This window comes from Schistocerca nitens, chromosome 6 (assembly GCF_023898315.1).
Source record: "Schistocerca nitens isolate TAMUIC-IGC-003100 chromosome 6, iqSchNite1.1, whole genome shotgun sequence".
Taxonomy (NCBI): Eukaryota; Metazoa; Arthropoda; class Insecta; order Orthoptera; family Acrididae; genus Schistocerca; species Schistocerca nitens.
The window spans coordinates 701,670,326-701,685,164 of NC_064619.1; the positions used below are offsets into that span (position 1 = coordinate 701,670,326).

General features: G+C 44.4%; 1 protein-coding gene across 1 annotated transcript in view; it reads right to left on the bottom strand.

Annotated features, from left to right (window-relative positions):
- Window positions 1-4,571: 4,571 nt before the first annotated feature.
- The window catches only part of LOC126262430 (lysozyme-like), a 34,439-nt gene continuing 24,171 nt past the window's right edge, over window positions 4,572-14,839 (bottom strand). The window contains exon 5 of the mRNA XM_049959071.1: window positions 4,572-5,681. Coding sequence (XP_049815028.1) covers window positions 5,548-5,681 — 134 coding nt within the window. The 3' untranslated portion in view covers window positions 4,572-5,547. The remainder of the gene's footprint in view (window positions 5,682-14,839) is intronic.

Sequence of the window (14,839 nt, forward strand, 5' to 3'; positions counted from 1 at the left end):
AAGATCAACAGGCCTACGATGAGAAGACTGGAAGAAACCCAATGTGTCCCCATAAATTGAAACACACGGTTTTTTTCTGTGGAAAAGCGGAAGCCATTGTCAGTGTTCCACAAGTAAAGACGATCGAGACATCGCTGAAGACGCTGCTCAACAAATCTGTGGAGAACTACAATAGATTGCAAAGTCGTCGAGGAGGAGGAGGAGGAGGAGGAGGAGGAGGAGGAGGAGATGCCTTGTGGGAGAGAGGCCATAATAGGGTTACTGGCTGTAGGAAAGAGAACGACGCTCAGGACGGAGCCTTGAGGCACCCCGTTCTAGACAAAAGTTTCTTACAAGGCTGAATCCACAAATACATTGAAAACTTGTGTCTGAAAATTCTTGGAGGAAGTGGGGGCAGGCGATCTCTGAAGAACCGCATGTCTAGAATATGGACGATACCAGTCTTCCAGCAGGTGTCTTATGCTTCTTCCAAATAAAAATACGGCCACAGTCTGGTATTTCCGCGGAAGGCCATTCATAATGTTCGTGCATACATAGTTTAAATGGAGGACAGTGAGACGTCAGCTGGTATAAATTTATATTAAAAACGAAGAAATTCCTCCAGCTGTATTTAATGTGTCGATTTTATTTTGGCAACTAGTTTCAACGTTGTAACAAAGTCATCTTCAGGCCCATACACTTGTTGACGTCAACTGCGTGCGGCTGATACTAGAAGTCAGTGGTGAGATACGGACGTGCTCCGTGTGGAAGGTGGTTAGTAACTAATGTTGGTTGAAAAGTGACAAATTGCCAAACAGTGCGCTTGAAATCCAAATCACGCAGTGTTTAGTAGATTGCGAGTCTCCAGTCACCATACCAACCACCCATGAATCATATGTTCAATCACCTTACAAACACAGCTGGTGAGAAATGGGGTGGTTGCTAGAAGGAAGGTGTTTGCCCTTACCCGCACCGAAGCTTCGTATGACAGCAGCTTCACTTCAGGTTCTGGGAAAGGTGACATCTGCCCAATACTATTTACGTAGAAAGGAGAAAGTACCTATTTGAAACAAAGGTGCTGCAACGTCTGAATGTGAACATTGGCCGGCCCTGGGGAGTAAGATTGGCACGAAGTGAGAGTATGGTCTGGATCCATCATAGTAAGGGTGGCATTGCAGCATTCACGATTCTTAGACGAGAAGGATATCACGCGAGTCGCCTCCACTCGTTTCAGAGAGGAAGGCGGTGTGGTCTTGGGTAGAGCTCGAAATCTCCTCGAAATGGTGGCCCAAGCTGTTGTAGATAGCAGTAGGGTCCACAGTGGCATTTGCTGCGGTCATGCCGGAAATTGCGGAATGAACCTTGGGCAGAGTGCCGACAGAGGTTGCCCAACACGACGTAAGAGGGAGTAAAACTGCTAAAAGAACTAGTAAATGGGATCCAGATATATTTTTGCTACCCGAAGAATGCGACGACACTGCGCACGCAAATGTTCGTAATAAATACAATTCGCTATTGTAGGATGACCGTTAAAAAGTGCAGATAGTTCGTCTCCGTCCGCGTATCGCGTGGTGGCACGTCTCAGTCCGCCAGGGGACCAGGACGGCGCGCGGTAAAGATGAAGTGCGAGGTATGGAACATTCCGTGGTGGTAAAGTTAACGTTCGTAAGATACTTTACCTGGTCAACAGAACTGGGAAAATGATGTTCGTCTAAGGTCACCAGGGAGGAGTAAAGCCTCCTGACAGCCTTAAAAGGCTGCCACTTGGGTTTACATACAGGTGCGGTAGCCGTCAGCAGACGGATAGTGCAGGGAAATGATCGCTAGAGTACGTGTCAGAGAGAACGGACCACTCGAGATAACGGGCAAGATGGGCAGTGAAGAGCGAGAGCTCCAAACGGGAATGTGTGTGTGCGTGTGGTCTGAAAGGAGCGTGGGTGCTCCAGTGTTAAGACAGTCTGTGCTGTGTTGATTGAGAAGATATGTCAAGAGGGAATATCTAAGGAATTTTCCCGAAGAGCCCAGAGGTTGACAGTGGGCGTTAAAGGCGCCGAGGAACAAGAAGGTGTGAGGGAGGTGACCAGTAAGTGGGAGTGAGGCTGCCCTGGTGATAGCGAATGGCGGACGGATGTAGACTTTACAAAGAGAGAAGGTGAAACGAGGAAAGAAAGCGCAGACTGCAACAGCTTGCAGCTGGGTGTTCAGTGAGATGGTTTGGCTATGGACGTCATCCCGGATGAGCAGCATGACTCCCCTATGAGATGGAATGCCGACTCTAGGGGCTAGGTCAAAGGGAACCGGAGGGAAACGCGGGAGGTCGAAGTGGTCGTAAGGATGCAATTTTGTTTTATGGAGGCACAAAACAACCGGACGCTGCGATTCCAAGAGCAGCCTTAATTCCTCTTTGATGCCATGGCCGTTCCATTATAATAGAGTCATTACGGGTTTAGGGGAGGAGGAACACATGAAGGATAGTCACGTCGGTGGCTGGCGAGTGCCAGCCTTAGAAGGCTCAATACTACAGAGCACAGCAGCTGGAGAATACTGTTTCATCAAATCTGCATTCTCCTTGGACCAGCCTGCGGATTCCAGTGCATAAAAACAGAAGGTGCTCATCGGCGGAATGGAGGTCGGCTGGGTGAGGGTATAACAAGGCGACACTATTGGAGAGGATCTCAGAGTTCGGGAAGGAGAAAATCATTTGCATTTGCTCGATTTCTTAGCACCTTTGCGGTCGACACACGACGACTCAGACTTGTTTAGCTGGAGATAAGCAAAACTATTTCACAGGAGTATTCATTTTGTCGTTTCTGCCCTGCCAGGTGCGTATCAGATGAGTCCGCCACATGGGGCGAAGATTTAGGCACCTTGTTGCGCAGCTGCAGAAGGAGACACGGATACTGGACAATTTCACAAGTGCAGTACTAAGTTTGAGGTAGCAAGCATGCATGACTATGTCCTTTGTGGAGCGAAACGTAGCAAAAGAGGTAGTATAATTGCCAGATGGTAAAATGCGGGATTTTCCACTAGCCCATAAGTTGAGAGCGACGGTCGGGTACCTTTTGCTTCACCTGGATGTCCTGGACAGCTCGCTCAGCGAAATACACGAGACATTCACAGGATGAGATTGCATGGTCGCCATAACAATTGATACAGTGGGCAGGAAGCGGGCAATCACCCTGTGAGGATATATACCGTAAGTAACATTTGGCCGTGTTTTGACAGGACACGTGAGTGTGGTTATAATATTGACACACAATAACGCAGGGTGACTTCATATCCTGCCTTAATCTTTGAATGGAGCACTACTCGATCAAATGTGAGAAAGAACGTGCATGTGTGCACTAAGCTTGCATCGACATTTGCCATTACCCGATGTACCATACTTACTCCCTGATCAGAGAGACGTCTGGATTTCTCCTGTCAGACCATTGAGCAACCGCGTTTAAGTAACACTAAGCTAATAATTCAGTGTATGATAGGCCTCGACAGGAACAGGATTCCCATAGAGGAGCGAAGCTGTAAGCAGTTGTTGGGCTTGAAAATCACGATTGGTCCCCAATAACAAAGTCCCGTTACGGGAGCGAGAGCAGGATTTCCTAGGGTCTGAATTGCATCAACACCTTTCTGAATAATAAACGTATTAACTGTAACAAGACTGACCTCTTTCAGTACGCGACACCACGAGGAATCGAAATGCAGCTGGGAAAGTCGTTGAATCTTTAGTCTCATTTCGTTTAGGTTTAGTAGATGAACACGGTGATTGGCTCATTGCGAAAATATCTTCCCTGATTGCCTGCGTCTCCCACTGTGCCCCTCTCAGGGACCTCATCCACATCAGGTGATTGTTCACACCCCCGCCCTCCTGGCCTGTACAAAAGAGTACATACAAGCCCTACCTGTCTACCCAGGGCTGGGAATTACGATTTATGCTCTCATCTGATACTCATCAAATGCGTGGGCCGGCCTTCAGGAGCGCACAGGGAGGAAGGAGGAAATCTCAAACGCCGAAGCAGGGGAAGGGGAGAAGATGGAGAACGAAGAAAAACAGATGGACTTTTCCGATGCCACGGTATCGAAGCTTCGGAACGAATTCCCGAAAACTATCCAAAACATTCCATAAGGTAGTGGGGAAAGAATAGCAGTAGGGTGGACATGCAGCATGAAAAGGGAAGAGATGCTGCAAAGTCTGGAGACCCATGGTAGGCAGGCACAAACTCGTCCAAGAGTAGTGAGTTTCCTGGGGAATTCTACCAAGCCTCGAAGACTACTGATAAGGTGCATCTTGCTTAGTTCCTCACAGTAGTTAGGTTGGCACGAAAATCTAAGTAAACTATGCAGCTCTGTCCTACAGCTGCTCTGGAAACGAACCTACAATCAAAATACTAATTCTATAATTTATAGCCGCGCAATAACGACAAGGGGAAGGATGGACACAATGAAATAAAGGGATACAGTGCAGTCCATTTTCCAGAGGTTCACTCCACCATACTACACTTACAAGAATGGTTAATGCATCATAAAACATGGTTCCGTCTAACTACGATAGTTAGCAAACACCGGGAATCACACAGAAAATATAAGACAGTTAGTACAAATCAGTTACCACAGCCTTACAAAACAGCTTTTATTGAACAAAATAGAAGCTATTTACACAGTCAATACACCAATTTCTGAGTGTGATACATGCAAAACAGCTGCGTCCATAAGAAGTAAAATTCACAGCCCCAGAATGTCATGGAAATATAAACTGATACACGTACAAAAAAATAAATGAACTATATTTTACTCCCAGACATACATCATTGGTCTTGAGCGCCATGCTACTTCCTCTCAAACATTGTTTTGTTGTGTTGGTATCTAGTAAATTATATTCACGTAAGCTATACTGTTGAAATACCGGTATCTGATATTCTATTACAATATCTGCTGGTGTAGAGTGCAATTGTGCGTTTGGTATAGTCTTCAGCTGCGAAATAATATCGGTAATTAAGTAAAAAAAGGATGAAAATATACGACAAGGTGTAAGTTGCATTCACAGAATTACTACAATATATCAAGGACATTAATTTATTACTTATGAAGTGCTCATTCCTCGAATCATTACTCATCTCCAAGCTGATAATTTTGATCTATATATATTCACAGAAATTTTGTATCTAAAACAAGGCAATCAATATTTTAAGTCCGCTCGTGCAGTAACTCCTTACATGATATCGAAAGTCCAGTTACTGTACACACTGTGTACTGAAACTTCTGAGAGTATAGGTTTTCCAGCGTCTTTACAGTGTCGAAGTAGTAATGCTGGTTTGATGGGAAGAAGCACAGGCGCTCATATCCTGACAACTTCATATTTGAATCAATAATTAGAACTCTTCAGTGGAAGAGGAAATGCACAGATAAGAAAAATACAGGAAGATCCAAGACTGCCGGTAGGTCGTTACATTCGAGGTGTTCGATGGCGTTGCTTATAATCTAGGGTGTTTGTTGCCAGGAGTTGAGTGCGTTCTTTTCCTTGTTGCCATCCCACGCGGTACCGGTTTGTATTGAGGTGGACGGCAGCGAGCGTCAGCAGTCTGAAAGATCTGGCAGAGGTTTGTCCTTGCAGCGGTTGATCCAGCCGTACCACGCGTTGAAGCCCTGCCGCGAGTAGATGAGGTGCGCGCACTCGCAGTCGTCGTCTATGTCGTCGTCCAGCAGGTCTGCGGGCACAGCGAGGCTGGTTATTAAACGAGGCAGCAGTCTGGGTTACAGAGACAGGTAGCAAAGCTTGAGGCAATACTGGCCTCACGACTTGTTTCAGAAGTCGGATCAAAGAAAGGTAAGCCTGCGTTTGTAGTATTTGTGGATTTAGAGAAAGCTTCATAGTGCTGACGAATACAGGTTCTGACATCCCGGTCATAGCAAGGATAAAATAACATGAAATGTATTGTTATATATAACCGTAACAGAAACCAAACTCTAGTTTTAACAATGTTAGGGCGTGGAGGTGAAGCAGTATATGAGAAAGGAATGGGTCAGGAATTGAGGACTATACATGATGTTATTCATGTATGTACCTTCAGCAAGCAGAAAAGGAAACAAAGAAGAAATTTGGAAACTGAAGTAAAGTTCAGGGAGAAGAAATAAAAACTTTGAGATTTGCTGATGACTGTCAGACAAAACCTCTAACCTATAATGACAGCAAAGTAGTTTAAAGAGTGAACGGAATGAGTGTGTGGTTAACGTTAATGGAATGTGGTAGTATTAAATTTACCGATGCTCAGATAAGAAAATGAGACACTAAAAGCAGCAGATGAATATCCTTGTATTTTGGCAGAAAAATAACTTATAACCGAAAAAATAGAGGGGTTATAAAGTGCAAACTGGCTGCAGGAAGTAAACCCGTTCCGGAAAAGAAGACACTAACAATGTTTAATATAAATAGCTTTTAAGAAGTCTCTTACTTTAGTGGTGGACGATAAATAGTTGAGACAAGAAGAAAATGGAAGATTTCGACATGTGATGTGACAGAACACTACTGAATACATGGATGGATTGATTCTGTAATGAGGCGGTACTGAAACGAGCTGGAGGACAACGATTTATGGTCAACTTTACTAAAGGATGGTATCGATTGACAGACATCAGCAAAGGTCAAGGAATCGTCAAATCTGAAATGGAGGGAAGTGTGAGGAGGGGGGTGGCGGTGGTGGTAAGGGGTAAGGGGTAAGGGGAGGGGGGGGGGGCGAGACGGGTGTCAGGAGGAGAAGATAAAAGCTCTGGAGGTACAGTAAATATTTTCAAATACACGGTATACTGACATTAATGTGAATACTTTCTATGTGCGATGGCGACGTGCAATACCTGTTCACAGATGGCAGCACCAGTAGTTGAGGGGAGAAAGCGCTCAGGCGACGCGGGAAAACAGTGCAGTCCTTTTAATGCGTTAAAGGTGCGATTAATCTGACCTCCGGAGGGGCATGATTATTGACTTTAGGCCAAGGGTAAAAGCATTTCCCAGACGGCTAACACTGTACTTATGTGTGCCGCCGTGGTTAAAGTATGTCGTGCATGACAAAATGATGCTCTCCAAAACTGGCACGGAGGCAACTGTGGTGCATCACAGGCAATAGGTGACAGGTGAACGACAGCTGCGGAGATGTGTACAGGTGAATAGATGTGCAACTGTTGAGCTGCTATCTGCCCAGATGAACCAATGGGCTACCAGCAGTCTCCTCAGCGAACGTTCAGCGAACGTTCAGCGAACGTTCAGCGAACGTTCAGCGAACGTTCAGCGAACGTTCAGCGAACGTTCAGCGAACGTTCAGCGAACGTTGCTGCGTAAGGGCCTCCGCAGCAGGCACGTGATTCATGCTGACTGCTGTTCGTCGGTAACGAAGGGTGGAACTTTCACGCCAGTACCGCAACTGGACGTCCACTGGCGACAGGTGGCCTTTTCAGATGAATCACTTTTTATGCTCCATCAGACAGATGGATGCTGGCGTTACGGCGTGAAATGTCTGGAAGCAAACACCTTGCAACCGGGAAGAAGTGGTATGGTCTGGGGAATATTTTCGTGTCATTGATTGGATGATCGTCATTCTAGGAGGCACATTGGATCAATACTTCTACGCATGTATCCTTTGGGAACGTGTCCACTCCTACAGGGTGTCCAGAAAAGGGCTCCCTGATTTCAAAATTAAATATCTCGAAAACAAAGATCGATAGAGGAATGCAGTAAACGGTGTGTTTATTGTGAAAGCTGTAAGAAGTTTATACAGCAGTTTTAAATAATAGTTACAAAAGCTGCTAACAGATGGCACTGTACAGCTCATATCAGCATACATAAGTGAAATAACCGTATGAAAACAATCTTTGCAAACAGTCACATCACAATGTTTTCAAAATGTTCACATTGGCACTACAGAGGTGGCGCAAACGAAGAATGAAATTCGACATCGCATTTCGTAGTGTCTCAACCGAAATGGATTCACATGCCACAGAGATCGCCGATTCAAGCTCGTCCAGCGTGGCGGGATGCTTCTGGTAGATCATGTCTTTCACTGTGCCCCACAAAAAAAAGTCACAGGGAGTCAAATTCGGCGAATATGGAGGCCAATCCAGGCCTGCACCAGTAAATTTGGGATATTACAAGGCAATGACTCGATTTCCGAGGTATTCCTCAAGAAAGCTAAACACTTGTTCGGTCCGATGTGGTCGGGCTCAATCTTGCATAAACCATTCAGTACCTGGTCGATCCTCTAACGCTTGCTGTGTGGCGACAAATTGTTCCAAAATTGCAACGTAACGTGCTGCAGTGACTGTTTCTCGAATGAAAAAAGGGCCAATAATGCCTCTGCTGCATACTGCAGCCCACACAGTAACTTTAGGAGAATACAGGGGTTTCGCTTCACACCAATATGGCTTTTCGGAACCCCATAATCGCCAGTTCTGCGTATTCACGTATCCATTCAGGTGGAAGTGTGCTTCATCTGTAAACCAGATGCAGCCAACATCAAATCCTTCACTATCAATCATCTAATTAGCAAAGGCAACCCTTTGTTGCACAGCTCGTACGGGTATGGCCTGGTGCGTTTGAATTTTGAATGGAAACATGTGTAGGCTCTTTCTCAGTATTTTCTGCGTGCTGGAACGCTTCAAACCAGTCTCAGATGCAATTCTACGGACGAATGACATTGGATTTCGCTGAATAATTCCAGAAACTGTGGCGATATTTTCAGGCGTAACTGCGATTTCCTTGCGGCCGACATGCCTCACTAGATCATCAGTTTCGCTGCCTGTTCGTTGAAATTTTGCGAAGAGCGTACGAATGGTTTTCGCATCGGGTCTTTTTGGAACCTTAAATCGTGCTTGAAAACTTCGCCTTGTTGCCGTAGGACTCTCTTCTAACCTATGGTACTCTAGCACCAGAAAAATGCATTGTTCAATGGAGTACATGGTTTTAATCTCTTCCTTCGGTACGTTAACCTCCTTTCACGTTTCAATAGTGGAACTGATCGCTCTGGGCTTCGGATCACTATTTATACTAGGCATTACGTATAGCTATTACAGCGCCATCTGTTAGCAGCTTTTGTAACTTATTTCAAACTGCTGTATAAACTTACAGCTTTCACAATAAACATACCGTTTACTGTATTCCTCTATCGATCTTTGTTTTCGATATATTTAATTTTGAAATCAGGGAGTCCTTTTCTGAACACCATGTATATGCAGTTCGATTTTCCTCGCCACGACGGCATCAACCAGGAACACAATGCTGCTTGTCACAGCTCACAGTGCACGTGCGTAGTTCGAAGAGGACTAGGACGAGTTTGCCGTACTATCAAACTCTCCGGATTTAAACCCAATCGAGAATGTATATGACCACCTCAATCTGCTTCCTGCACGTCTCGAGCTGCAAAAGGTGGCGGTTAAAGGCTTCTGATAGCTGGTCACAGTAAATGTGGGTTGCGATAGTTACTCACAAGGGAAGCTCCCCATCGCACCCCCCTCAGATTTAGTTATAAGTTGGCACAGTGGATAGGCCTTGAAAAACTGAACACAAATCAATCGAGAAAACAGGAAGAAGTTGTGTGGAACTATGAAAAAATAAGCAAAATATATAAACTGAGTAGTCCAAGCGCAAGATATGCAACATCAAGGACAGTGTGAGCTCAGGTGCGCCGTGGTCCCGTGGTTAGCGTGAGCAGCTGCGGAACGAGAGGTCCTTGGTTCATGTCTTCCCTCGAGAGAAAAGTATATTTTCTTTATTTTCACGAAGTTATGATCTGTCCGTTCGTTCATTGACGCCTCTGTTCACTGTAACAAATTTAGTGTCTGTTTTGCGACCGCACCGCAAAACCGTGCGATTAGTAGACGAAAGGACGTGCCTCTCCAATAGGAACCGAAAACATCTGATCGCTAGTTCATAGGTCAACCGATTCCTCCACAGGAAAACACGTCTGATATATTCTGTGGTGTCACCGTCAGACACCACACTTGCTAGGTGGTAGCTTAAATCGGCCGCGGTCCATTAGTACATGTCGGAGCCGCGTGTCGCCACTGTCAGGATCGCAGACCGAGCGCCACCACAAGGCAGGTCTCGAGAGACTGACTAGCACTCGCCCCAGTTGTACGACGACTTTGCTAGCGACTACACTGATCGAAGCCTTTCTCTCATTTGCCGAGAGACAGTTAGAATAGCCTTCAGCTAAGTTAATGGCTACGACCTAGCAAGGCGCCATTTGTACCATTGCATGTATCTCAAGATAGTCTCACTTGTATCATCAAGAATGCTGTATACCAAAGGACGATATAAAAGTTAAGTGTTCTAGTAGCTACGTCCTTTTCTTTATCACATTCATTACGAATCCTGTTCCAGACTTCGCGCCAGTCGGCGTGTGTGTACGTGTGCCCTTTCGGCTACCCGTCACTGTGGACTGGCTGCCTTGTCAGTCCACTACATATTCTATATGACAATGGTGACGGCATGTGCGTCACATGACAGGAATATGTTGTCGACCCACCTAACTTGTACACTTGGCGAATGGGTCAAAAGATTCTTCTGCCTTGCTCGATTTAGGTTTTCTTGTGGATGTGGTAATCAATCCCAAAAAAAGTGATGAAAACATAAGAGTTTGTCACATAAACTGCAACAAATGAATGCAACAGTTTTCCCTGTGCTCTGTCAAAACATATGTTTTTAACGTTTTCAAATTTTTCCGTGTGTAGACCGTCAAATCCTCCATATGTCCAAGCAAATCTGAACATGTCCTGGAATTTTGGAGAGCGAAGTTCATTATATAAAAAATTAAACTATTCACTCGAGGGAAGACTTTAACCAAGGACCTCTCTCCTTCCGCAGCTGCTCACGCTAACCACGGGACCACGGCGCTTCTGACAAGGGAACCTCCCCATCGCACCGCCCTCAGATTTAGTTATAACTTGGCACAGTGGATAGGTCTTGATAAAATGAACACAGATCAATTGAGAAAACAGGAAGAAGTTGTATGGAACTGTGAAAAAATAAGCAAAATATACAAACTGAGTAGTCCATGAGTCACATAGGCAACATCAAGGAGAACGTGAGTTTAGGAGCGCCGTGGTCCCGTGGTAGCGTGAGCAGCTGGTGAAGGAGAGGTCCTTGGTTCAAGTCTTCCCACGAGTGAAAATTTTACTTTCTTTATTTTTGCATAGTTATTATCTGTCCGTTCGTTCATTGACGTCTCTGTTCACTGTAATAAGTTTAGTGTCTGTGTTTTGCGACCGCAACGCAAAACCGTGCGATTAGTAGACGAAAGGACGTGCCTCTCCAATCGGAACCGAAAACATTTGATCGCAAGGTCATAGGTCAACCGATTCCTCCACAGGAAAACACGTCTGATATATTCTATGCGACACTGGTGACGGCATGTGCGTCACATGACAGGAATATGTTGTCGACCCACCTAACTTGTACACTTGGCGAATGGGTCAAAAGATTCTTCTACCTTGCCCGATTTAGGTTTTCTTGTGGATGTGATAATCACTCCCAAAAAAGTGATGAAAACATAAGAGTTTGTCACATAAACTGAAAATAAAAAATAAAGTTTTCACTGGGTGGAAGATTTGAACCAAGGACCTTTCGTTCGGCAGCTGCTCACGTTACCACGAGACCACGGCGCTCCTGCGGTCCCAGTGTCCTTGATGTTACCTATCTTCCCATGAACTACTCAGTTTGTATATTTTGCTTATTTTTTCACAGTTCCACACAACTTCTTCCTGTTTTCTCAACTGATCTGTGTTCAGTTTTTCAAGGCCTATCGACTGTGCCAACTTTTAACTAAATCTGAGGGGGCGTGCGATGGGGAGGTTCCCTTGTCAGAGTTGGAGAGGCTTGCACAGTTTCGACGAGCGTGAAGAGCTGAATCAAACCAGTCTTCTAAATGAAAACAACGTATTTCAGCTAGCAGAGGAAACAGGGGCCGTGTGGAACACTAAGTTCAACAATTCTTGCATCAGAAGTGGCAGTTTGTGTTCGTGACCGAGTCATGCACAAGAAGTATCAATCCTGTCGGTAACAGTCCTGCTAGGAACCTGTAGACCCATTACATAGCTTGAAGGTTGCTGAAACCTAACAATTATCTATCAGGAGTTGTTCTCCGTGTATAGAGAAGTGATTGCAAGTAAGGAAAGTGTTACGTAAAACTTGATTGTGTCGTATACTTTCATGTGTTTCTGCACTCTTAAGAGGCTGTTGTTGTTGTGGTCTTCAGTCCTGAGACTGGTTTGATGCAGCTCTCCATGCTACTCTATCCTGTGCAAGCTTCTTCATCTCCCAGTACCTAGTGCAACCTACATCCTTCTGAATCTGCTTAGTGTATGCATCTCTTGGTCTCCCCCTACGATTTTTACCCTCCACGCTGCCCTCCAATACTAAATTGGTGATCCCTTGATGCCTCAGAACATGTCCTACCAACCGATCCCTTCTTCTGGTCAAGTTGTGCCACAAACTCCTCTTCTCCCCAATCCTATTCAGTACCTCCTCATTAGTTATGTGATCTACCCATCTAATCTTCAGCATTCTTCTGTAGCACCACATTTCGAAAGCTTCTATTCTCTTCTTGTCCAAACTATTTATCGTCCATGTTTCACTTCCATGCATGGCTACACTCCATACAAATACTTTCAGAAAAGACTTCCTGACACTTAAATCTATACTCGATGTTAACAAATTTCTCTTCTTCAGAAACGCTTTCCTTGCCATTGCCAGTCTACATTTTATATCCTCTCTACTTCGTCCATCATCAGTTATTTTGCTCCCCAAATAGCAAAACTCCTTTACTACTTTAAGTGTCTCATTTCCTAATCTAATACCTTCAACATCACCCGACTTAATTCGACTACATTCCATTATCCTCGTTTTGCTTTTGTTGATGTTCATCTTATACCCTCCTTTCAAGACACTGTCCATTCCGTTCAACTGTTCTTCCAAGTCCTTTGCTGTCTCTGACAGAATTACAATGTCATCGGCGAACCTCAAAGTTTTTATTTCTTCTCCATGGATTTTAATACCTACTCCGAATTTTTCTTTTGTTTCCTTTACTGCTTGCTCAATATACAGATTGAATAACATCGGGGAGAGGCTACAACCCTGTCTTACTCCCTTCCCAACCACTGCTTCCCTTTCATGCCCCTCGACTCTTATAACCGCCATCTGGTTTCTGTACAAATTGTAAATAGCCTTTCGCTCCCTGTATTTTACCCCTGCCACCTTTAGAATTTGAAAGAGAGTATTCCAGTCAACATTGTCAAAAGCTTTCTCTAAGTCTACAAATGCTAGAAACGTAGGTTTGCCTTTCCTTAATCTTTCTTCTAAGATAAGTCGTAAGGTCAGTATTGCCTCACGTGTTCCAGTATTTCTACGGAATCCAAACTGATCTTCCCCGAGGTCGGCTTCTACTAGTTTTTCCATTCGTCTGTAAAGAATTCGTGTTAGTATTTTGCAGCTGTGGCTTATTAAACTGATTGTCCGGTAATTCTCACATCTGTCAACACCTGCTTTCTTTGGAATTGGAATTATTATATTCTTCTTGAAGTCTGAGGGTATTTCGCCTGTTTCGTACATCTTGCTTACCAGATGGTAGAGTTTCGTCAGGGCTGGCTCTCCCAAAGCCGTCAGTAGTTCCAATGGAATGTTGTCTACTCCGGGGGCCTTGTTTCGACTCAGGTCTTTCAGTGCTCTGTCAAATTCTTCACGCAGTATCGTATCTCCCATTTCATCTTCATCTACATCCTCTTCCATTTCCATAATATTGTCCTCAAGTACATGGCCCTTGTATAGACCCTCTATATACTCCTTCCACCTTTCTGCTTTTCCTTCTTTGCTTAGAACTGGGTTTCCATCTGAGCTCTTGATGTTCATACAAGTGGTTCTCTTATCTCCAAAGGTCTCTTTAATTTTCCTGTAGGCAGTATCTATCTTACCCCTAGTGAGATAAGCCTCTACATCCTTACATTTGTCCTCTAGCCATCCCTGCTTAGCCATTTTGCACTTCCTGTCGATCTCATTTTTGAGACGTTTGTATTCCTTTTTGCCTGCTTCATTTACTGCATTTTTATATTTTCTCCTTTCATCAATTAAATTCAATATTTCTTCTGTTACCCAAGGATTTCTACTAGCCCTCGTCTTTTTACCTACTTGATCCTCTGCTGCCTTCACTACTTCATCCCTCAAAGCTACCCATTCTTCTTCTACTGTATTTCTTTCCCCTATTCCCGTCAATTGTTCCCTTATGCTCTCCCTGAAACTCTGTACAACCTCTGGTTCTTTCAGTTTATCCAGGTCCCATCTCCTTAAATTCCCACCTTTTTGCAGTTTCTTCAGTTTTAATCTACAGGTCATAACCAATAGATTGTGGTCAGAGTCCACATCTGCCCCTGGAAATGTCTTACAATTTAAAACCTGGTTCCTAAATCTCTGTCTTACCATTATATAATCTATCTGATACCTTTTAGTATCTCCAGGGTTCTTCCATGTATACAACCTTCTATCATGATTCTTAAACCAAGTATTAGCTATGATTAAGTTGTGCTCTGTGCAAAATTCTACCAGGCGGCTTCCTCTTTCATTTCTTAGCCCCAATCCATATTCACCTACTACGTTTCCTTCTCTCCCTTTCCCTACACTCGAATTCCAGTCACCCATGACTATTAAATTTTCGTCTCCCTTCACTATCTGAATAATTTCTTTTATTTCATCATACATTTCTTCAATTTCTTCGTCATCTGCAGAGCTAGTTGGCATATAAACTTGTACTACTGTAGTAGGTGTGGGCTTCGTATCTATCTTGGCCACAATAATGCGTTCACTAAGCTGTTTGTAGTAGCTTACCCGCGT